The following is a 25651-nucleotide window of genomic DNA, read 5'->3' as shown; positions in this document are numbered from 1 at the left end:
CTCCATGTGATGTGTGTGTGTGTGTGTGTGTGTGACACTCACAGTTCCAGACATCTTGTCCAACTCACTCATGGCCTCATGAATCGCCGCTTCTAGATGATGATTCAGCTTTCCCGCCCTGCGAGAGAGACCGACACGAGACGCTTCAGTACAAGTAACGCATCTTTAAAGTCACCATAAGTCAAAATAAAAAAATTGTATGGAATATTGCAGTTTATTCTAAATGACTTGTCGGTGCACATAATTATAGTTTGAATAATCTTGAATCAGAATAAGTTCCTCTTGCAGCATCTCTTCTCTGATGATGAGGGCGGGGCTATAACCTGTCACTCACATGAGATCAGCCAATAGCAAACCACAACCATCCAATCAATTCCTCAGACACAATCAAGCCCCGCCCACATTTATTCTTGCTCCACTCGGATACACTGCCTTTTAAACGTTTGGGATCTGTGAGATTTTTAATATTTTTGAAAGAAGTCTCTTCTGCTCACCAAGGCTGCATTTATTTAATTAAAAATACAACAACAACAGTAATATTGTTAAATATTATGACAATTTAAAATAACTGTTTGGATATATTTAAAATGTAATGTATTCCTGTGATCAAAGCTGAATTTTCAGCATCATTACTCCAGTCTTCAGTGTCACATGACCCTTCAGAAATCACTCTAATATGATGATTTATTTGCTGTTGTCAGTCGTTTCACACAGCCGTCGGACACACCATTAAACATTCTCACTTGTAGCTGTTTACCAGCGTGAGGGTTTAGGATCCCTACGTTACAGAGACACGACACTTACTTTCTGTTTTTTTTGCTGGCTCGGTCCAGCACCTGAAGGTCTTGTGTTAGTGTTTTCAGCTGCTCTGGCTCCACCTGAGAAGAGTTCAACAGCAGGAGATCGGTCACTGCAACTCCAGATACAGATCTTTACCGAACATTTGAAACTTGACTTAATTCTTGTATCGCAAAGTGCACAGAGATCTGATATGCCGGACAATCTCTAGCTGTGTTTCCATCCAAAGCTGTGAATTTAACTTGCGGAAACAGTTGGAATATCGCATAAAACGTGTGAATATCGCAGCGTTTCCATCCCATGTGTTCAAGAGAACAAAATCAGCACTTCCAGGGAAATTGGTGCAAAATATCATTAATCAAACTAAGTTTCTGCAATCTTTCTCTTTTTCCCTCCATTATAAACGAGTGTGTGTCGAGCGTCAGACGAAACACAGTAAACGCTGTCGTGTTCTCTGGCGTTCGGATGCTGGTGTTCGGGAACACACTTGTGTGTGTGTGTGTGTGTGTGAGATGCTTCTGGGGGGAATTAAACCCAATCATTCTGATCACACACTTCCACTCCGGCGTTTCAGAAACACCAAACCAACATTAGAGACGCTGCGATGCCATTGGTCCACTGGTTACTCCAGTTATCCAATCACAGCCTGAGGGAAAGTCACATGAGTTTATTATTGCACATCAAAGGATTTATTCAGTAAATGAAAATTTATGAGCATGTCTTCTTATAGATAGAAAATGGATGGAAACGTAGCTACTGACAGGATTGAGTTCAGAGGTCATTACTTGCCCACCAAAACAAATCTCACCGAGATGTTCAATGAAACAGGAACGCTGCTCAATAGCAAAAGTGGCATATGATGTAACATTTTGTATTAGTGCTGGGCAATGATTAATCGCATCCAAAATAAAAGTTTGTGTGAACATAATATATGTGTGTGTACTGTGTATAATTATTTTGTACATATGAATACACGCACATGCATGTATATATTTAAGATAAGTGTTATTTATATATAAATTATATATAAATATATATATATATACATGCAAATATTTATTAAATATATACATGCATATGTGTATTTATAAACAAAATAATTATACACAGTACACACATATTTTATGTAAATTAATCATTGCCCAGCACTAATTATAACAGTTTACATTTTGCATTAGGACAAGGCAGTCTCTCTTACCTTGGCCTGTTCAGACAGGTGCATGCTGGGATTGTTGTGCATGAGGGATTTATTCAGTAAATGTGTTTCCATTGTAGTTTATGCACGTCTTATCAGATAAAAAATGGATGGAAATGTAGCTACTGACAGGATTGATTTAATCAATTCTCAATTTTTCATTACTTGCCCACCAAAAACACCCTCTGAAACAAATCTCACTGAGATGTTCAATGAAACCGGAAATGCTGCTCTATAGCAAAATGGCATTTCCTTAAAGGGTCATGAAACCCCCCACTTTCAGCTCAAGTCTAGCTCACAATCTTTTTGAAAAATGGGCGTGGATGGCTGTGAGAAGGGGTGTGGTATGGCCATCACTGTCATCGCTAGTATCACATGCATATCGACTGTCACTAAAAGCAGTGGTAAAACGTGAGGAAATGCTAGATTTTCTTTATAGCTGGCAAAGTTAAAGTTATGAAATACGACACTTTATTATTGTCCTTTCAAAAGTAACTGAATGCCCTGCTATATTAGCCTACTACAGTAATCGTAATTTTATTGAGAACATATTAATGTAGGCTACATGTATAATTATAATGTCATTATAAAATATATAGTTGTTTATAGACACTATAAATACATATATTTGAAAATGATTAATTTTCCGCTTAAAAAAAAAACGTTCCGTGCATAGCCTAGATCTACGCGCCCCCTGAACCCCCATAATAAAGATGGCTCTGTGGAGGTGGATGACTTCTCATTTTAGACACACACACACACACCTCTGAAGGGATAGAAAGTCCTCGGGACTTGGTACCGCATCACTCGCAAGACGCAACCTGCATTGGTCGTCAACAAGGCGAAGTCCACCATTCTCCAATTCTCGAAGCTCTCTCTCTCTCAAAAAATGTTTGCGGCACACACGTTCAGATGTGTCCGTGGTTGATGGAAAACCAACCGCCCAGAGCCAGAGTCTAGCCCGGGCAGCATCGCGGGGAAACATATTCAACCCAATTGGACTTTTGCACCACAAAAACAAACACTTGCGTGCGTCCCATGATTGCCTCTCTCATCTACTACACGATATCACAGTTTGACATGTCTGTCATTGGAAAGATCCACGTGGTGTCATGAATAATTAAGAGACTGAGTTTTCATATCCTATGAGAAGACACTGTCTCATTAATAATTATGAGACACCGATGAGTCATCAACGCACTCACATTGCACTGCCACGTCACAGCCTGTGATGAAGATTTTAAACCCGGAAGACGAAAAAAGCGGACAAAACTCAAATTTAACCATTTTAACCCTACTATTAAATCTAACTGATGCTAACATTGTCTTCAATGGTGTTCAACACACATACCTCTGTAAAAATCTCAGAAAATTTGGTTTGGGGTTTCATGACCCTTTAACATTTCCACACATTCAAAAGAATATAAACAGGACGAGGCAGTCTGTCTTACCTTGGCCTGTTCAGACAGTTGCATGCTGGGATTGTGTCCATGCTCCTCTCTCAGCAGTTTGTTAGGCCAGGCGGGGAAGCCTTTAATGGGCCAGACCAGTTCCCCCACGTGTAAGGCCCTGGGCCTGTAGTGCATCAGTTCTGCTGAGGGCGAGTCGGGGTGCCGGAGCTCCTCCTCGCTGCTGAGACTCTTCGTGTCCGAGGGGCTTGGCGCACAGTGTCCGTTAAAGTGCCCGTTGAAGTGAGTGTAGTCTTTGAGCAGCGGCCCTTCGAGGCTCGTGGAGGAACCGGGCGACTGGTCATCATCGTATCCGCCGCGAGCCATCGTGCCGTTCACACGCTGGTTAAACCGTTCGTGGGGTTCGTGAGTCTCCGTCGGACAGTCCATGATGGGTTTCCTCTCGCATTTGCTAACGCGCGTGTTGCTGTGCACATGTGTGGAGCACTCGAGGAACTCCTCGCCTCTCCAGTGCGCATGATTGGACTCGTCCCAGTGTGGACGGGGCGAGCGGAAATACTCGTGCGCGTCCGAGCCGTCGGGCATGTTCTTCTCGCGCTCGGAGCTCCTGCGCGCGTGGTTGTGCTGCAGCCGGTTGCGCTGGATCTGGGAGAGCGTCTCGTTAGCCTCAGAGCTGCGCGGCGCGTGGATGACGGCGTTGACGGCGTGAGGTAGGCTGAGCGGCTGGCCGATGGAGGCGGTGAAGGCACTCATGGCGCTGAGCGCGGGGACGGGACTCGCCTGCGTGCTGACGCTCATGCCGGTGGTGATGGTCACATGCATGCCTTTGCCAGCGGCGTCCACCACCGCTCTGTAGATCGCGTCCACCGACTCCACCGATCCTCCCGCCATCGAAGCATCATGACCCTGCAGCTTCTGCTGAGGCTCTCGGTACATGCCCGCGTCTCCAGAGTGAGATGTCATTCCAGGCTGGGCGCTGTCAGGCATGCACCCCTGAACAAATGGCAAAAACATGTCATTTAGGCTACGTTTACACCACAGACTGTAAAAAAAGATGGACGACGCCCCTTTACTCTCTTACATTGGGGAAAAGGGAAGCCGCTAAAGTCCTAATATGGCACTGACATCTTGCGCTGATTTGGGACCTGCTTCTGTCTGATGTTTTCTGTCATTTTAGGTAGTTTTTAAATCACATTGATGTAAGTTTAAGTGTTCGTTTTTTTAAATAAGTTTGGTCTTAGTTATTTGATGCTATAAAAACGTGAACGTGACGTCATGATTGACAACTGTGATTGATAGGTTCTCTAAACACAGAGTCTGCACAGTAGTGAACGTTACGTGGAGCCGCGATATCAAGGTCCTGGCCTCACTCCCGCAGAAACCGTTAGTACAAAGTTCACTGCAGAGCAACTAATCGTGTGAAATAAACCGGTATGGACATGTAATTAAAGTTGAAGCTCCAATGTCCTCCCGAAAATCCCCAAAAGAGTCCATTGGTGCCTCAGTGATACTTCGTTTAGAGAACCTGTCAATCATGACATCACATAAATATTTATTTATAGAAATTTAAAAGATATCAAAAATCCTCCAAAAACTGCACAAATGTTGAGTAAAAACATTAATAAACAGACTAAAATTACATTTGTAAAAAAAAAAATCTATTATTCTGTTACAAAATTAAATGTTATTGTCTGGGGTCCCTGGAGACCCCAAAGATAATGAGTGTAGACACAAATGAAGATAATCAGAGGGTTAAGCTGGACTGTGACGCTATTTTCTTCTGGAAACAATTTCCTGTTATCTCTGTAAAGCTACTTTGAAACACTCTATATTGTAAAAAGCGCTATATAAGTAAAGAAGACTTTCGGTTTCCGGAATATATGCATTGGTTTCTATGCCAATGACATTGTGTTGGTAGGAATTCCCCCAAAACAACAACAACCGCAACATGGAGGGTTTTGCAATAGAGATGTTGTCTTATTTAAATTTTACAACATGGAAATGTGTATCCACCGTGCTGGTCTACTGTGTCTTCTGAACCGCCGGCTGGTACGAGTCGTCTCCGCCGGTTTTAAAATACCTCTCCGTTATATTGACGTTTTCTGCTCGTTCTGCACTTAGCGACACTGCATTGTTTCGGCAGCGACTTTTAGCATGTTTCCTATAACAATGTCTGACGTTTACATTTTACATGGCTTGAGAAAGTCACATAAACCACGTGAAATCAGACTGAAACGGATGTTCAGAAATGCGATTTTACACCACATATGGATGTAGCTTGAAACGGATTTGTAAAATAACTTCTTTTTTTTAAATCACATTTCATGTGATTTTTTGCTGTTCACATTAGCTAATTCTGATCGGATTTCAAGCGGATATGCACAAAAATCGGATTAGGACTGACAGTCTGAACGTAGCCTTAGAGCATGCTAGCTATGTAAAAAGAAAGGACTTATTTCACTTGACTGAGTGAGTCACCTGATAATCCTGGTACCGGCAAGGCAAGCTGTTGGAGTTGGGAACGTTATTGTCCGTGAAAGGAGCTGTTGCGAAGGAATGCCCCTGGTTGGGATATGTGGAGACCCCATGCATGCCCTGCAGTGACGGGTGCAGCTGCTGCTGATGGTGTTGTTGATGGTGTTGGTGCTGTTGATGGTGTTGGTATATGTGCCCAGCGGCAGCCATGACACCACCCATCTGAGGAGAGTTTCCTATACTGCAGCTCAGCGATGCAGGGTCACCTGTAGACAAAGCAGGAGACAGTCACCACATATTACTATACTGCATTAGTACTAGTACATAGTAAATAGTAAATAAAATATGCAAAAGTTTGAGGAACTAAAAATATATTAACCTGGAAAAACAAAAAATTGTTTGGGAGCCCTGGTTATGCATGCACACTGTTTGAAAAATACTAGTGTGAAAGAATCAGTGACTGATAGATGTGTAACGAGACCCTCATGTCACGATTCGATATATATATATCACGAAACTGAACTCACGATACGATATTATCACGATACTCCAAGACATTTGGTAAAAGGTTAACAAAAAGTTAATTGTTGATTTAAAATGCTAAATTTGGTATTATTGTGTGTGTAAATGAATAGTCTTGGACTTGGTGCTGGAAACCCAGTGCAGGACAATAGATACACCAGAATAACAATATTCATGATTCTGAAGCTGAAAATACAGAATTATTTCAGAGGAATTTGCTTTACTCTTTCACTGACTAGATATATTTTAAATAAATGTAGGACACCTTTGACTGACAACAAGATACCATCAGGACCCACAAATGTCCCTCATTGCATTATTATACATTATATTCAACATTATATAGTAGTTTAATGTAGTACTACTGAAACTAAAACTCTGTAAACTTGTTTTTTTCATGCACAGTAATTTTCATTTTGGGTGAACTATACACAATACATATTGTCACTATCCACGATACATAGTTGCATTTTTCCATTGTGATATATTGTGACACACCTCTAGTTACTAATCGTGTAACTTTAAATGTCAAAATGTACGTCATTCTAGTAAAGCCACTAAAATACAGAAGTAGCCGTATAAATTGCAAATATTTAATTATATCCTTTCGTGAAGGCTCTTGAAAGTGTTAAAGCATTAATTCACCCAAAAAATATCCCATAATTTACTCACAAGGCTTAAGCCATCCTAGCTGTATATGACTTTCTTCTTTCAGCCAAACATAATCAGAGTAATATTAAAAAATTCACCACTTTGGGCTTCAAAAACGCTCTTCAGAAACACTACGGGTGACGTCACGCATACTCCGTCCATACAGTCTGTGGTTAAAACTGGTGTATATTCGGCATGATACACAGAGCACATCCCACCCACAGAAATTGTCAGAAAAGCATACTAGAAATGTATATGTATCCACTGTTCATCACACACTTTACAGGACTCCATTAATAAACAGGTAGTCATTGAATAATTCACATGCTCTATCTTATAAAAATACAAGCGTCAGATTGTGTACAAGCGACAGATCGGTGTGTAAACCCTGTGCTGGCTGATGTGATGTCATGCACATGATGTGCATTTATTGTGCTGGTTTTAAAGGTTGCATGTTTGAAATACACATTGATCTCCTCCAAATACATTCATGGAGTGAGATTAAATGCATGTGCTAAATAACAGTCGTGTTGCATAATGAATCCGGTGTGTGGTGTCACAGAATGACGGCCCTGTGCGGACAGTGTGTATGATCTACTGGGGAGGTTGCCATGGAGACAGCAGTGCGATGATTGGTAGTGGTATGATTCTCACACACACACACACGACTGAACAGGTCAGGGAGGAAGATGTGTGCATTATAACAGGAGCATTTTTAAAGTACAAGTGCTCAGGCTAACAACACTCGTGTCATGCTAACACTGGATCTGTGCTTTTGCATGCATGCATTGAGGATACAACTTCCTTTTTGATGTCTTTTAGTCCAACAAATCTTTGAATTTGGATTGCAAGTGTCACTATCGTGGCTGTTTATGAATCATAACCTCACCTGCCTGACAGTCATCTTCCCTCCAATGGAAGATTGAGTTAATAAACAACATTGGACCAAAAGACGCTGCTTCATATCGACAGAAACCGCTTGAATGTTTCACGACAGGAACAGGTGATAATAATATGACTTCTTGATCAGATAATAAGGAAGCTGGGATTTATCTCCAAATAGAATATCCTGCTTATGATTTAAGCGAAATTAAATAAATCACAGAAAAGGCCGTTTTTGCCTAGGTGGGTTTGGCCCTTTTTTCTCCCTCATTTAGTGTAAGAACAAACATGGTGGCCTTATGAATTTAAGCAGTCATTTAGCAGATGATTTTATCATTTAGCAACAAATCGTATTTTGTATTGAATATAGTCACTTCTAAAAAGTGTCTGTTAGAGACAACACAAAAGCGGAGTGACTATATTCTTTATATTACACAGCTCCAGCAACTCACTAGACTAGATTATAAAAAAGGACACAAATATTCATCATTTAACATCATAACATATTTCAATATCATATGTAGGGTCTTAATTGCAAGATTGAATTTTTTCCTATTTCTACTTAAAAACAGCTATTGGTTTTAAAGTGTTAGTTCACCCAAAAGAATTAGCAAAAATTGTGTCCTCAATCTCTTACCCTCATATCGTTTCAAATCCAAAAGACTTTCTTTCTTTCGATCTTCAGAACACAAATCAAGATATTTTTAATTAAATCTGAGAGATTTCTGTCCCTCTATTGAAAGTCTGTTCACCCAAAACATCACAGCGTTCATAAAAAGGTGGTAAAATAAATCCATATGATTGGAGCGGTTTAATCTTCTGAAGAGACGTGATGCGACAAAGCGATCGAGTCTCTTCAGAAGACTTGGATTAAACCACTCGATTCATATGGATTTATGAAAATTTTAAAGCGTCAGAGTTTTGGGTGAACGGATTTTCAATGGATGGAGAGAAATTGCTCAGATTTCATTAGAAATATCTTCATTTCTATTCTGAAAATGAACGAAAGTCTTTTGGATTGGGAACAACATGAGGGTGAGCAAATGATGACAAAATTAAATTTTGGGTGAACAATCCGGTGCGCTTCACGTGCCGGTCAAAATGGGCGTTTTTTTTTCTCTCCATTAAATTATTGTACTATATTTTAGTTTGATAATGTTTTTTATTTAATATTTTGTATTCTTTGTGGATTTTATGGTACTAAATTATATTTACACTGTATTTTTAATACATTCATTCACTTTTTGAGCATAGACATGACAATTTAATTCACAACTTAAACTGTGGTAAATCTTGAATGCAACAGACTGAAGTTTGATATCTTTTTAAAGACGACACTTCACAGATTATTGCTGAAGTGAAAAAAGTTTTAAAAAAAAAGTGAACTTAAAGTTACAGAATTTTACATTTATCGTTATAAAAAAATGCACAAAAATACTATTTAAAATTTTTATGTGAAATATATATTTCCAAATACACGTTTTACTCTAAAACTGCAAGAAAACCTAAGGCATAAATCTAAACACGTTGTGTTCCAAATTTGAGGTTGACATCTCCAAAAGTTTTCACTAGATGAAATTTGTCTCTCGTTAATTTTCAATGCGCTGATTTTTGACCGCGAGGAGCACAAGTGTGTGTTTTTTTTAGGATCATTTAACCTTTTTTGAATCATGTCCATGACTTATATATTTTTTTCACACACAGTAAGTGCTAAAACCTTTACCAAGTTTCCGACCATTCCGATAAAGTAAAAAATTCAAAAAAAAAAAAAAAACTTACAAATTTTCGGTCAAAAATGACGAAGAGCACCAGAGGGTTAAACATGTAAACGACTGCTTCCAAATCATTAAAAACATTGAGCTGCCACAATGTAAAAAAATTTCACTAGTGTCCTTTCACTCTTTTCAATACCAAGGCAATAAGGTAAAAAAAAGAAAGCATACAACCTAGGGGTGGGTGAGATTACCAAACTCTTAGGACGTTTTCACACCTATAGATTGTTTTGTTTTGTTTTGAAACAGGGACTTAAAGGGATAGTTCACTTTGAAATTAATTTTTGGTATGTTTTAGCTTACCTCAAGGGCATCCAAGATGTAGGTGTCTTTGTTTCCGCAGTAGTTTCAATTTTGATATTTTTAGGTCAAACCGTTCTTGTCTGTCAGTCATATAATGCAGGTCTATGGTCACCACCTCAAAGAGCATGCACAGAGAAGTCCAAATTAAACATGATTTAATGACTCGTAAATGTAAGTACACATTGATGGCACGAAACGAGCGGTTTGTGTGAGAAAACGAACAGTATTTATATCGTTTTTACCTCTTGTAACCACAGCCACGTCCAAGTGATCGGAGGGCGCGGGCGCTTCGGTCTGAACAAGCGCCGGAAGTATTCTGGTTCAAATAAATATGGTTGTGAAAAAAATTCAACGTTGTCTGTTGATATATCCAAATCGTCTTCCATTGCGATTTCCTTTATATCTAAATATGTTTAGATCTTCACAGTGAAAGGTAACACTTCCGAAATCTCTGTGTAAACAATGAGTGACGTACACGCGCGAGAGATCACTTCCGGCGCTTGCGCAGACCGAAGCGCCCGCGCACTCAGATCACTTGGACGTGGCTGTGTTTACAAGAGGTAAAAACGATATAAATACTGTTCGTTTTCTCACACAAACCGCTCGTTTCGTGTCTTAGGCCATCAATGTGTACTTACATTTACGAGTCATTAAATCATGTTTAATTTGGCCTTCTCTGTGCATGCTCTTTGAGGTGGTGACCATAGACCTGCATTATATGACTGACAGACAAGAACGGTTTGACCTAAAAATATCAAAATTGAAACTACTGCGGAAGCAAAGACACATACATCTTGGATGCCCTTGAGGTAAGCTAAAACACACCAAAAATTAATTTCAAAGTGAACTATCCCTTTAAAGGGGACATATCATGAAAATCTGACTTTTCCCGTGTGTAAGTGCTATAATCGGGTCCCCGGTGCTTCTACCAACCCAGAAAACGTGAAAAGTGAAACCCAGTAACTTTGTTCTGGTGAGGCTTTCTCTGTAAGCATGTAAAAAAATAAGCCGATCAGATTTCGCTCTCCTTCTGCCGTATGAAAAGGATCTTACCGGCCCTTAATCTCCACGTTTACACACACCAGCCGACATTCGGTTCGGCGAGCGCCAACAGAGACCAGTTCTAACGCAATAGAGAAGATCCAGCAAAGCCTGAAACTGTTCTGTGGTTGAGCACAGACGACACTGAACACTATTGACCAGAACATGTCACCCCTGTCTTATAAACACCTCAGGAACTGTGGACACTAGTGGATGAGTTCAACATGATGATGAGATGATCAGTGTAACTCCACAACAACTACAGAAATGTCTCCACTAACATTCAGAAACGTGTAAAAGTGAAGCTCTCCCTGAGTCTCTCAGTAAAGCTGCACACGCTACTTATTTCTGAAATTTGACTGAGATTCTCGTGTTTCGTTATGCCGGAGTCTCTGAAGCTCATGTAAAGGCTCCGCCCTCTTCTGAACAGAGGCGGAGCTACAGCTCATTTGCATTTAAAGGGACACACACAAAGAAAACTTTAATTTGTTACGTTGCATTTTCTTCTTGGTTCAGTTTGCTTTCACAAGGCAACCTTTCAAAGCGTGCCAAAATGTGTTCACGCAAGTCACATGCGAGTACATTGATCAGAGTTTCCACTGCTTCATTCATCAAGATGATAGACAAGTTCACCCCATAAGCGTATTGTGGCTTGTACAGTGTCACGACACACATAAACACTATACGAATGTTATAATGCAGTTAGTAGGAACTAGGAAGCAAGGCTTGCAATGCACTGAGAAGAGCAATTACACAACATTTTAAGATGAGGAGGTGCTCTTTTACTTTTCAACTGTGATAACTAATGTGCTCACTCAGAATCAGACACTCCTGCTATTTATATACAGGGTTCCCACACCTTGGTTAACTTCAAATTCAAGGACCTTTCAAGGACTCTCCAGGTCCAATACCGTCAAATTCAAGGACTTAAATAATGTGGGGACACATTTCAAGTGAAAGCAAGGTTACATCGTTCCAGCCTATTTTTGCAATGTTTCACAGTGTGTCTGTGAAACGTTGAGGTACCATCGTACTAGTTTCGTGCACATGTGAACGTCACAGCAAAGTACAACACAAAGTGCCTCGCGAGGGAAACACTTAACGTAACGCGTAAATGCGTGTAACTAACGTAAATCAAGCAAGCTAGAATGCATAGGCCACGAAGTGTTTGCTAAATAACACATTAGCGGACCGGAGGGAGTAATATGGAATTTTTTTTCCAGAAAACTTCTTGCAAAAAATAAATTCAAGGACCTGTAAAAAAGCCGACATTTGGTTTTGCAAGCGACAACAGACACCAGTTCTAGCGCAATGATAAAAGATCCAGCAAAGCATGAAACTGAACACTATCGACTAAAACACGTCACAGCTGTCTTATAAACACCTCAGGAACTGTGTATACTTGTGTAAAAGTTAAACATGACTCTATGTATGTTTATTTTCAAAAACTTTCCAGGGCCTTGGATTTTTTATTTCCAGATTCACAAACTTTCAAGGATTTCAAGGATCTGTTGGAACCCTGTATATAGTACATTTCCCGTTATGAATTATAATACCATTTGGTTCGTTGGGTTGGATTGCTTTCAGAGTTCGTTTGCAATCAGGCTGGGATCACCTCATTCAGGCAATCTCAGAGCGTTTGTTTTGGTGCGGATCCGAGTGTGATTGGCGTGTTCACATATGCCTAAACGAACCGAACCAAGGGAGAAAACACACCTAGTTCTGAAACAAACGCTCAGGTGTGAAAGCACCCTTACATTACCATATGAGATTTCTCAATTTCACTATTGTCCTTTTACTGTTCTCAATACCAAGGCAAAGGTATTTATAAAAAAGAAAAAAGTAGCAGCATGCAAACTAGCCAGGGGTGGGTGAGACAATTTGGTGTAACAAAACATTCCTGCAGAATGAAGTGCTGGATATTCTCCTTACCTGTGTCAGTCATGGGTTGTGAGCAGCAGGCTTCACTGCCGCTGGGTAGCATACAGCTAACGCTTGGCTGAACGCGCTGCTGAAAGTGAGCGCTCGCGTGTCTCATCACATGGTTTCCGAGAGGAACTTGTCCGCTTTGGTTCACGGGTCCACAGTTTCCCATCGCTGTCGCCTGCATCTGGTTGATCCTGCCTGAATACTGGCTCTGGGTCTCCATCATGGCGTCGGCCGGGCCGTGCAGTCGCTGCTGAACCTGCGCGTTCTGAGACGCCACGCCAGAGGTCACGACCCCCTCGGGGAAGTGCACACGCCCCGGACTCACCAGCCCTGGGTTTCTGCTCCCCCTGCCCATGTGTGAGCTGTGGTTGCTCAGAGACTGGAGTAGCTGAGCCATTGACGTGTTCGATGGCATTCGAGAGGTTTTTCGCATCTGCTCGGCGGATGGCGTTCTCATGCCGGTCATGTTGAAGAAATTCTCGTGGTTGGTAGCGTTTGGAGGATGTTTACGCTTGCGGAGAGGGTCGCGTTGCTGTGCCATTAGCTTATCCCGAAGCGCCGCGCGCCCACTCTGGGCTTCGCTAGGTATAACCATACCAGGGTTTGGTGGCAACATGTGTGTTTCAACAGCTCTGTTGGTTTCACCCGCACTGAGAGGGCAAGTGCCACCGGCTCCTCCGATCTTGTTTTGATTTGCTAGCTGTGCTTTGGCGGCGGCTGAGAGGAGACTGCTGGCGGGGAACGAGGCAGCGTTGTGTTGGTTAAGGATCTGGTTCAGTGGCATTCCCAAAAGGCCCGGGTGTTCCTTTTCCTTCGAGGGGGGATACATGGGGTTGTGCTGACTGCTCATCCCTGCCAGCAACTGGGTTGGGATTTCTTTGTACTGGTGGATACCATCCGGTTTGCCAGATGGGCTTGAAGGCAAAGCCGGTCGTGGGGAACTCATTGAGGACCTCGGCGAGCGGGGCGGGACCTTTATCGTGGCGCACGGGGGAACGGCGAAGCTTCCTTGCTCGGATGAGGTTGACGAGGAACGGGAACGTTGTGGAGACGCTTCAATCCGGCTCAAAGCCGGCCCGGACATGTGCACAGGAGAAGTGACGGGCGACGGGGAGATTGATGTGGCTGTGCCGTGCGAATTCCTCGTCATGTGACCGACCGGTTTCACCGTGGGTAAAGGCAGGTTGCTCGGCAATGGGACGATTGCAGGAGGGATGTTTACATTCATCATTGGTACCTGAGAGTGGGCGTTGGGTTGGAAAGTGGGATTGGGTTTACTGGGAATGGGATCCAGGATGCCAAGAGGGTCTTTTTCGGAGCTCACTTGTTTATTCTGCAGGGAACAGGGAGCAGACGATTACCATTAGTTCATACTGTATATTAATGATACATTTTATGGCCTTTTCTATGATTGGCCAGTTTGTTGTTGATTGTTTCAGTCATTTATTGAATTGAATAAATAAATATTTAAAGGTGTTAACCAGTGGCATAGCGTCTGGGCATGCAGGGTGTGCACGTGCAAATGGGCCCGCCGCCCAATAGAACGAGGGAAAGTATTAATTAATTTGTGGCCACAATAAATATATTTTTTGTATGCATGTCATGTGCAGTAATTTCTCATTTCTCGGTAATTTCTTGTGTGCATGTGTTATTTTTGGCACCCCGCCGTAGAACTACGCTGTCGTTTTTTTAATGACGTGTAAACGCTGCATCAAAGCGCAAAATTTAAAAAAGAAAGCAGTGTGAGAGGTTATTTTTGCTTCAGCGGAGCGCTCATTTTTTTAAACTAAAGCTAATAAAAATTTTTTTTGCAGTGCACCATATCACAGAATATCTTTTTAATTGAGAAAGCACAAAGCCGTGAATTAAACACCAAGGACATCGAGGATGAATGTGCCGAAAGAAAGGCCTGGAGAATCCAACTAAAATTAGTGAGTGTTTGTGCTTTTACATTTCTGGCTGCTGTGTCAAGATCATTTGTATGCATGCAGTAGTTTATTATTGACACTGGCTGAGGTTTGGTTATGTTAGACTCTTTTGCTGTTCCATTCTGGTTGTGAAAAGTTGTTGAGTAGGCCCTGGGTAGTGTCTTTTTTTTATGGTATTGTTTGGTATGGTATTTATTAAAAAATGTTATGAACGTCTATAAATGTGTGAACAGTGAACGTCTATAAATGTCTCTTCGATGTACTTGGAGGCCGGGGTTAGGGTGGCCCATATACATTTTTTTGCATATAGGCCCGGGACTGACACTGGTGTTAACTGTAATCTTATGCTGCAAAATGATAATTTACAAAGGATTATATTAATTAAAGCTGCCGTCGGCAACATTTTTTTGATCATATTCAGTGAAATCGACACTATAATCTGACAGAACAACATAAATAAAGTGGTTTTAGAAAAAAACCCCGAGCTTCTAACTCCACCTGGAGCGTGTTATTTGTTTTGCAAAAATCCACAGCTCCCGGTTCATCATGTCCAATCAGCGCAGGGGGGGTGTGAGATCTGACTGTCAATCACAGATCGGGCACACGCCACCCCTCGCGCACGTTACAATCACATGCACACGCCTGAAGTTCGCGGAAGTTCGCGCAGTAACGAAGAGTGATGGCGGAAAATCAAGTACGCTCATTTAGAGTATAAATGACGTTAGCAATTGCAATCTATCGGTAGATTACCCAGGACAGCATACCTCCAAATACTCCATGGTGTTGATGGATGCTGATGAGACGGGCGCGTTCCAGGGCTCTCAAGTTTTGAAGACAGGTAAGAGTGACACCCAGCCGACGGGGGGTTGGATACATTTTTGTCATTGGTTGTTGCGTTAAATCTTACCCAGATACAATAGTGCTATTTTCTGATTGGCTATTGTGTAGCTCGACGAACAACACCAGAGGAAACACGCTTGATTCATGCCGGTTCCACAGTGAGAGCGGCGCGGCCAGAGTTTTGGGCGCTGCGGCATATTAAATATATTTCAAATAGTTTTTCAGCGTGAGAAATACGATGTGTGGTGGGAGAGCGTGACAAAAGACCGAAATGAGTGACTGTCACGCTCAATGCGTGACACTTGAGAGTCCTGGCGTTCACTGAAAATCTGGTGCACACGCACTGACGAGCATGAACTGGGTGGGAGGGTATCCGTTGATAGTGGGGGAGGGGCATGAGAGTTGTAAACATTCAACATTTTCCTAAATCCACTCAATCTGCCAGACTTGCCGACTGGAGCTTTAAGGATGGGCATTTTTCGAAAATATTGCATTCGAATATTCGGGGTCATAAAAATCGAATATTCGAATATTCGTTTATTTAAATGACGGTTAACGAAAAAGACGTTATTTTTTAAGTTACATTTTTTTTTTCACGTTTTTGTCACCACTTCTGAACAAGCTTACATTAGGAAATATACACAACAAGCTTACAATATATGTTAAAGTTTTCTTTTAGTTGAAAACATTAAATAGTAGGCCTATGTGTAAACAAAAAATATAAAAAACAAAAGCATTAATAAAAGCATGCTTAAGCAGCGCGAACGGGAAAAAAACGCCTAATAAAGCAGATTGCGCCAGATATCGTACAGAACGTACACAGACACAAGAGTCAGCATATGATTATCGTGTTTATATTGTTTCACGTTTTTATTGAGAAAAACAATATCCACATGCAGGGGCGCCGCCAGCAATTTATGCTCGAGTGAGAAAAGGCACTTCGCTGACAGACGCTTCAGAGACACAAAGATAACGGTGTTCTAAGTTTCTAACAGCACTTTGCGTTTTCTGTTCTTAAACCTGTCTCCCTCAACGAAACTTAAAGGAAGTATGTCTCAAAATCATTTTGCTATAAGATAAGTTATCATTTTGGATCACGCGGGGTCCAGCTGCACTTACCTGCAGTCATGAATGCAGTGATGGACAGCTGTCTTTCCTCATTCGACTGTTTGGATTTCATGTGATTTCTCATTGTGTTGATGATATTATAACTCAGATTAATTAATTAATTTGATCAAAAGTAATTCCATTTAGTAAGATCATTTTCAAGTAATTCCAAACTTCGCGAGGCAGACGACAACATTATGTGATCAAATACACACAACTTGTTAACACACGCCACAGCGCCACCCAGTCCATTTAATTATAACTGCGAGTTAGTGCTTGGGATTTATCATGGATTCACTGGATTTACGGCCAGCAAAGCAATGTAGTAAAATTCAAATAGTATTTTATTTTTCGAATAATAATTACAGATCGAATATTCGTGCACATCCCTAATATTAATCACAATTATTTAATGAATGAAGCACACACAAAAATGTATGACAAAGCCCTAAAAACTGGCAATTAATCGGCAAAGCCCTCAAACTGGCAATTAATCGGCATAACCGCAATTATTTTTTACACAATTAATCGTCAGCCAAATTTCACAAGAGGCAGGAGGGTCTTTCTCAGAGCTCACCTGTTTATTCTGCAGGGAACAGGGAGCCGACGGAGCCTTGTGGTGAAACACCGTTCTGCTCGAGTCCATGCCGGGCGGGTAGTTGCACATGGGCTTTTTCATTACGGGGCTCTTGTTTGGGACTGGCGGCGACAGAGGCATGTTAGTCCTTCCAGCCATTACACATGATGACTGTGTGACAGGCGAGCCGTGCATCATGACCCCGGGAGAAGACAAAGGGATTCGGCTGTTGCTGTGGATTGCGCTTGGACTACCGGTTCCCTGGAAGCCACAGGGGTTGTTCCGCAAAAACGCGTCAGGACTGCCAATAGCGTCTGTTCTTGGGGACAGAGAACCGTCCCCGAAGGCTTGCGAGGGAGGGCTCAGCATGACTCTGCGGTACGGAGACTTGGGCCCCGGGTCCCCGCTGGCCAGTCTCTGTCGGGAGAACGGAGGGAAAACGTCCTGCGGGACACACCGATCCGGAGAGAAGTGCCGCTGCCCCGCCGCCATCATCACCTTATACGGGATCTTACATTCTGGCTGGCCCTCGTGGGTTTTATTCCTTATTGCTCGAGGCTGTGCGGTCGAGGTCATGGAGGTCACACCTGCAGGAAGACAGAGTCGCTGTCAATCATTTAGTGTGCAATTGTTTCTTAGAATTACTTAATTTACATCGTAAGAACCCCTGCTGCAAAGCACAGTAAAATCACTAAACACTGAGGAAAAAAAATGCACAAGATTAAAAAGGCGGAAACATAATTCATTAATTCAAAAAAGGTGCTTGTTCAGATACGTTCATGATAAAGTGCCCCAATAATGCTATTTTAAAGTTTCCTAGTTTTGTTTTAGAGTCTCCTACAACAGGTTTACATGCATCCAAGGTAAAAAAAACCTTCAAATTTCCTCATGATATACATTGCAGCATCAGCTCTTTTCTCAGCCTGAATCCTTGATCAAACCTTTTTCAGACACTCTAAACCCCGCCTTTCTGAGATCTGCTCTGCTCTGATTGGTCAGATGGCCCAGTCTGCTGTGATTGGTCGACTGCTTACAGCGCGTGTCAGAAATGAAATACCAAATTAGTTACAAACCTACGTTTGAAACTAATTTTAGGCAGTTCAGAATCGCTTTCTTTTGGGAGACAAAAACTCAATTTACCTGCACTTTGATCTTTGAAATTTTGCAGATGTTTTACGTTCACAAACAGCTTTATTACACACTACATTAAAGGTAATACCAGGAAAATATAACAGGGGCACTTTAAATGACTCTTCCAGTTGTCAGAGAAGACGTCATACTTGTGCCTCCGCCAGGACTGGTGAGTGTTAGCGAAGGAGGCGGCAGCTCCATGCTTTTATGCAGCGTCGCGACAGCGATAAGCTTCCTCTTGTGGATGCAAAGCTTCGTAACATCCTCATCAGCCTTCACATCCTCAGCAGTCCTCTGCTTCACCACCGCACCAGGATCAAAATTAAAAACCTAAGAAAACAAAATTGTCAGAGCAAGCCTTGAGTTTCGGCATAAAGTCTTAGTTTGCTTTGTTTATTCAACGTGACATTTAGAGGCGATTAAAGGATTAGTTCTCCTCAAAAAGAAAATATCCTGATAATTCACTCACCCCAATGCCATCCAAGATCTTCATGTCTTTCTTTCTTCAGTGGAAAAGAAATTAAGTTTTTTGAGGAAAACATTTCAGGATTTTTAAGACATAAATATGTCATTCAACATACAATGAAATTTGAACGATCCTCCTTCTCCACGCTTGTAAACAATGGGGCGTTACTTCCGCCTACGTCCAGCGTGACCTTGGTTTTCCTCAAAAAACTTAATTTCTTTTCCACTGAAGACAGACAGACAGACATGAAGATCTTGGATGGCATTGGGGTGAGTGAATTATCAGGAAATTTTCATTTGGAGGTAAACTAATCCTTTAAATCTCAAAATCTATGATACCACATTGATTACTGGAAGTTATCCCCACATAGTCAAATTTCCCTACTAGTATAGTATGCGTGAAACGAGTAATATGTTGGAATAAGCCGTATTTATGAAACAAATGGCATGCATTAACATTGTAGGTCACATGACAATGCCAACATGGTATCTCCATGAACATACAAATGAGCAGAATAAAGGTGTTTCAAGACTTTTTAACTCGACACAGGGTTCAATACAGGACTTTAAAGTACTTTTACAGCCCCGTTTTTTAAAGGACTTCATACAATACAATATACAATTTAATCTTTCACACAATTGACCTTTTATTTCTAGCGTTTTTTCATCATTTCCAGAATATAAACAGAATATAATATCGGAAAAGAATACAGACTAAGTCCATATAATATACTTTTATATAATTCCTATTTAATAAATAATTAACTTATTAAATAATTAAGTAATAAATCATTATTTAACTGATTATGTGATTTCCCACACAGCCACTATGACCTGAATTATTCATTACTCATGTCATCCTCAATGTACATGACTTACTTTCTTAAGACAAAGTCAAACGAAGATTTTTAGGAAAATAATCCCTCTCTGAGAGTCCATATAATGCCACTGAATGGCCGCCGCTCGTTTGATCCTTGATAAAAACACACACACAGACGGTCATACGAGCGTTTATGAGACGGACGTTGTGACGCAAGCGAGTTGTGAAGCTTGTGCGAGAAGTGATGGTCCTCTGTGTTTCTGTGCACTTCACAATGCACTTACGTTTATGTCAAGCTGAACTTGTGAACGCGCCAAGTATACAAAATTATTTTGAATTATTTTCCTAAAAATCTTTGTTTGTGTTTTTCTGAAGAAAGAAAGTCATACATCATTCAGGGATGATATGAGGGTGAGTAAATGATGAGCATTTTAATTTTTGGCTGAACTGTCCCTTTAACAGTCTATTAAATGCATCACTACTGTCAGAGAAAAAACAGGGAAGTACGGTTGAGTTTGCATAGGAAATAAATAGAAAAGCAGCACTTTTAGCCTGAACAGCCCCGCGTTTTCATGACACATTTTGTCTAGTATCTGTTTTACTGACTAAACTCCAAATGCTTCAGTGAGAGAGCAACTGAATAAATCGTAAAGCAATTTAGGCCATTTTGCAATCCTGTTTGGCCAAATATAAATCAAGTCTGATTCATTGCTCAATGGCATTATGTTTCTCAGGTCAGTTTGAGCATGCGTAGCTCACACAACCACGTGAACAGCGAATGAAGACATGATATCCTCATGAAGGTTGAGGAATGGAGCATCTATACTAGAGATGTGCATCTCCATTGCTGAGGCCGATGCGATACGCATCTCGATGCATAGCCAACGATACGATACATTAAAGATACATAAGCAGCTACCGATGCGATGCAATACGATTCACTACTATTACGATGCGGTGCGATCCGATTTCGATTCGATTCAACGCGATGCGATACAATGTAATATGATGCAATGGAGAAAAATATAATGCAATTCAAGTTAACTTTTATTTCTTTTATTCAGACATACAACAAATCATAAAGTAGCTTAAGCGCCATCTGACTTTTAACGCATGGTTCTTTAATCTTTTTTCACAAAACCAAAAGATTAAATAAAAGCAGGTGCTGTTTTAACAAACAATTACAAAAATAAAATTAAAGCTGCTAGCAGCATTTAGCGGTGTTCAAGCATTTAAGACAGTTAAGCTCAAAAGCATCAAAAGATATTAAGGTTTATGTAGCAAGCATTTAACCACTGACATCATAGATGGAATAGACTATGTTTTAGCATGATTTGCCATGATATACAACATTTCAGTGTGATTGTTAATGATTTACTATGTTACAGTATGATTTACCATAGTTTACTATGATATACCGAGTTCTAGTATGACTCATCATGGTTTACCCTGTTCTTGCATGATTTACCACAATTGAACACATTCTAGTAGCCTATGATGTAATATGATTCTAGCATGCTTTATCATAGTTTACCTTGATTTGTCTTAGTTTACCTTGATTTACCATGTAATGATGATTTACTAGGATGTAACATGCTTTACCATGATTAATCACATTGCTAGCATGATTTACCATGATACACCATGTAATAATATTATTTACTGTGATTTACCATGTTTCTATCGTGATTTACCATTATTTACCACGTTGCTAGCAATCATGTGAAGCATCAGAACAAATGAAGTGATAAACTCTGACAAAATATGATTGTTTTATAATAGTTAATAAGGAAAAATTAGTTTGCTTTAGTGCAGAATACTGGTGAAAATCAGTCTGTCAAAATGAAACTGAGCCAATAAGTGGTCTTCTACTGCCCTCTGCTGGACATTATATTTTATTAATAAGTCTTTTCACAGGTGCTTTTGGACTCATATTTAGACATGATGCTCTCTCTCTCTCTCTCTCACACACACACACACAATTTTGGGTTATGATATTGTGAAAATCTCTTTTTGTGGTCCTTAAGCATTTCAGATATTTATTTGTGATGTAAAAATATTAAACTTTCTAATAAATCATTTAATATTATATTATTTATTATAAATATTATTTCCAACATAATAAATATCTTTAAGCATTTGTTTGTTAGCCATTGCTGAAAACTGGTTAAAAAGATTAAAAATGTCTAATGCTGTTGCTCCCTCTAGTGGACAACAGCGGTTTTACAGCCTACATAAACGGTTGAAATGAATGAATGGAAATTTGGTTTTCAGTTATATCTCGGGAACGAGACAATGAAAAAATCTGAAACTCAGAACTTAGATAGTGTTAGAGGAGCTCTGTTGAACAAGACCATCCCGGAGTTGCTGGGTGATTGGGGGCGGGAGTAATGTCCGTTTAAATGCATATCTTTGTGGGCTTATATCTCGGGAATGCCCAGGCCAAATCGCACCAAACTCGAATCGAAGCTAGATGATGACGGGCCCTTTCCAACAAGCTCTTCCACAAGGATCTAGATGGTCTGTATCAAGAGTTACAGCCATATCAAGTTGGGGTTCTCACAGATTAGCCATAGGAATTAGGATATATATGGTACCATAGGAAATATATGGTTTTAAAGATTTTTGACAGTTATAGCGCCAACTATGGTCCGATCTCCATGAAACTTTGCATGCTTCTTCACCATGTTATGACACATGTTCTCATCAATTTTTGTGAAGTTCTGAGTTTTTATTTATGATTTATAGGCTTTTGAGTGTATTTTGACACGCCCCCTTTTCTAAATGACCCAGTTACAGTGAACCAAAGGGCAAAGCTCAACTTATTTTTGATAATTATTGATCTAGAGAGTCCAGAGAATTGTCCTAGACTGGTCTGGTTCCGATCGGGCGAAAAACCAGGGACTAGTTCGCGAAAGTAGGTTTTGGACAAAATTGGACATAGCAGAAAATTTTTCTGGCCTAAATCGATTTTGGAGATATACATTTTGACCGCCTTGAGCCAAGGATCACAGTGGTGTAAAAAACTTGATTCTAAGTCAAACGGTCTAGGAGTGATGAGCCATTTAGTACTTTTGGTTACTGTAGCACCACCTATGGGCCAATCAGGGTCATACTCTGATAGGTTCTCCCCAAACTGAGGCCCTACCACCTGGCCAGGTTTCAAGTTTCTTATGGTTTGGGCTGCATGATGCGTTTTAGGTTTTTTTTGTGTGTTTTTTTAAAATAGCAATTACAATAGGTTTTCAGCACTTTGTGCTTGAACAACTAAAAAACTAACAGGTCTTTCATAACTGTATTCAAATGTAAAAAAAAAAAAAAAAAAAAAAAAATTAAAAACTATTATTGGCAGTCACAGGCTACTGTAAACCAGATTAACTCAAATGTCATACTTTAAGGTTTAAAGGTGACTCTCAGGACACGCCTCACACTCCATAGTGTTGTGATACGTCATATTCATGTAGCAGCTGCAGCAGTCGTGATGAGAGAACGCGATTGAGCAACAGTTCAGAAAGGAGAAATCAATCTAGTCGACCTGGACGCGCAAATGAGGCGAAATCGTGTCCATCGCACCGCGCTAAACGCGTCTCGCGCCGCAGGACCTCCAGACATTGACTTAACATAAAAATTACTCGCTACAGACGCTCAATTTGCGTTCGGTGTAAACGCAGCAGTTACATTTCTAAATAGTAAAAGTATAGCGCATCTACTAATAATTATATATGAATAAATAGTTTTTTACCGATGCAGATGTTAGAAATGATGCATTGCAGAGATGGGACCAAGTCACACATGTGCAAGTCTCAAGTAAGTCTCAAGTCTTAACCTTCAAGTCTCAAGTAAGTCCCAAGTATTTTTTTCCTGGGCAAGTCAAGTCAAGTCAAGTCAAGTCACAGGCTATGTCAAGTCAAGTCAAATCAAGTCTTGTAGTAGGTCAAGTCAAGTCCAAGTCAAGTCACCTTATTATTGTAATTTTACCTGCAGAATTTGATCTATTGTCGTCAGTTTGGTTTGAAATGAACAGAGGCGCATTCGGAAGTGCATTTGGGAACAATGACGCATTCATTCACTTTTCTCTTTCGCGCAGGTCATGTTTTGAAAGATGGTGTCCTGTATTACTAATGTAATACAGGTGTCCTGCTTACTAATTTAAAGAAATAAAAATGTATACAAAAATGTGATGTCCGACTTCTTTTATGAAGAAGAAAGCCTTAAAGGGGTCATATAATGGTACATGCACTTTTACAAGTTGATTGTACTGAAATGTGTGTTGGCAGTGCCTGTACACAAACATCATATAATGATAAAAATCCATCCAGTGGTTTTGTTTTAATCTCCTTATATGTTTTCCCCTGCCTCAAATCAAGCCGTTCGAGCCTGTGACGTCACAAGCTTGCACGCCCCTCCCGCGATTGTTGAATGACAGCCGCGTTTCAACACAGACCCGCCCTCGCCCGTGAGCGAACTGTCAATCATAGTCTGCGCGGCGCGGACCGGCGCGGTCATTGTTGACATGCTGGAGCACTGTCTATGAGCAGAATGGCGTCTAAAGCCTAGTTCACACTACATGATTTTAAAACGTCGGGCTGAACTGTGCGGTTCACACTACATGACTTGCTCTCTGTGAAATCAGGAGTGTTCAAGTTGTTGAGCTGTTCACACCACACGACACAACGTGATTGATCCGCAACAGGAGGTAACGCACTACACCAGTTGACAACAACTCTGTCACCCAACGATTCTATCTTGTCTACAAACCACGTTTTGTCACAAAAAAATCACGCGATAAAACGAACCGGAAATGACGCGAAACATCACGGGCGCTAATACCCAGCGAAGAAGACGAAGACCCATGCCTTGCTCTGATTGGCTGTAGCTCATGACATCACTGAGGTTGAGTCGGGCGACAGCTCTGGATATCTAGCATGCTAGATATTTTTCTGGGCTCGGCGACGCGTCTGCGAGGCGTCAGCGAGCGTCTTTGATGAGTTGTTGGCTCTTTCATACTAACAGATTGGCGAGCGTCCATCGTCCGCTAATCCCCCGCGATTTGCACGCGATAACACCCTGACCTGTCGGCGAGCTCATCGGGCTTAAATCGGGTTTATAATCCTGTAGTGTGATCTAGGCTTAAGCGATTGTGGTGTTCTGTTCTTGGGTGTAATAACGAACACAGTCATTTTAATGTTCCTAAATCCGAACCGCTGAAGACGCAGTGGCTGAGTTTGTTTTCGAAGGGAATATTCCCCACGAGCAACGTCAATGCTCTCATGTTTGCCGAATCATTTCACACACCAGACTGCTTTATAAATGAGGGTGAGTATAAAGCTGGATTTGCTAAGAAGCTGCTCATGAAAAAAGATCGGTACCAGATATTCGTGTTCCTGCTGAAACTCCAGAAGAACGGAAGTGAGTGTAACGTTTTATTAAACTTTATATTAATATATTAATCTTTGCAAATTGCTAGCTGCACGCTTCACAATGAACGCGTCTAAGGTTTACACTCAGGGTACATTACGGCATGTTTTCTATGTATGATGTTCTCAATATAATTCATAATCCCACGTTTATACTGAACAACGCGTTATGGTTATTGTGTTACAAACGGTGTACGCACAGAACAGAGAGGCAGGGTGAGCGAAGCTCATTATCATTTAAAGTCATATGCACTGAAACGGCGTGCTGAAAACAGAGCTGTTTTTGACCAAGTAAAATAAGTGTTTTCTTACAATACTAATGAGAATTTTTAATTAAAGTATATTACAAACTTTTAATTTAGACCCTAAAGAATCATATTAGCTTGTAC

At 40.9% G+C, this 25651-nt stretch overlaps 1 protein-coding gene across 3 annotated transcripts in view; it reads right to left on the bottom strand.

Moving 5' to 3' along the window:
- Positions 1-25651, bottom strand: part of LOC130076472 (methyl-CpG-binding domain protein 5-like) — a 38382-nt gene that overhangs the window by 944 nt on the left and 11787 nt on the right. For all 3 annotated transcript variants that reach the window (XM_056241552.1, XM_056241553.1, XM_056241554.1), the window contains exons 4-10: positions 18710-18890; positions 17430-18016; positions 12981-14310; positions 5881-6143; positions 3445-4395; positions 805-878; positions 43-118 (exon numbers count right to left, since the gene is read on the bottom strand). In XM_056241552.1, coding sequence (XP_056097527.1) covers positions 43-118; positions 805-878; positions 3445-4395; positions 5881-6143; positions 12981-14310; positions 17430-18016; positions 18710-18890 — 3462 coding nt within the window. The remainder of the gene's footprint in view (positions 1-42; positions 119-804; positions 879-3444; positions 4396-5880; positions 6144-12980; positions 14311-17429; positions 18017-18709; positions 18891-25651) is intronic.

This window comes from Rhinichthys klamathensis, unplaced genomic scaffold (genome assembly GCF_029890125.1).
Source record: "Rhinichthys klamathensis goyatoka isolate OS25496 unplaced genomic scaffold, OSU_Roscu_1.1 h1tg000654l_1, whole genome shotgun sequence".
In the NCBI taxonomy this organism is placed as follows: Eukaryota; Metazoa; Chordata; class Actinopteri; order Cypriniformes; family Leuciscidae; genus Rhinichthys; species Rhinichthys klamathensis.
This window is presented reverse-complemented; position numbering and strand designations above follow the sequence as displayed.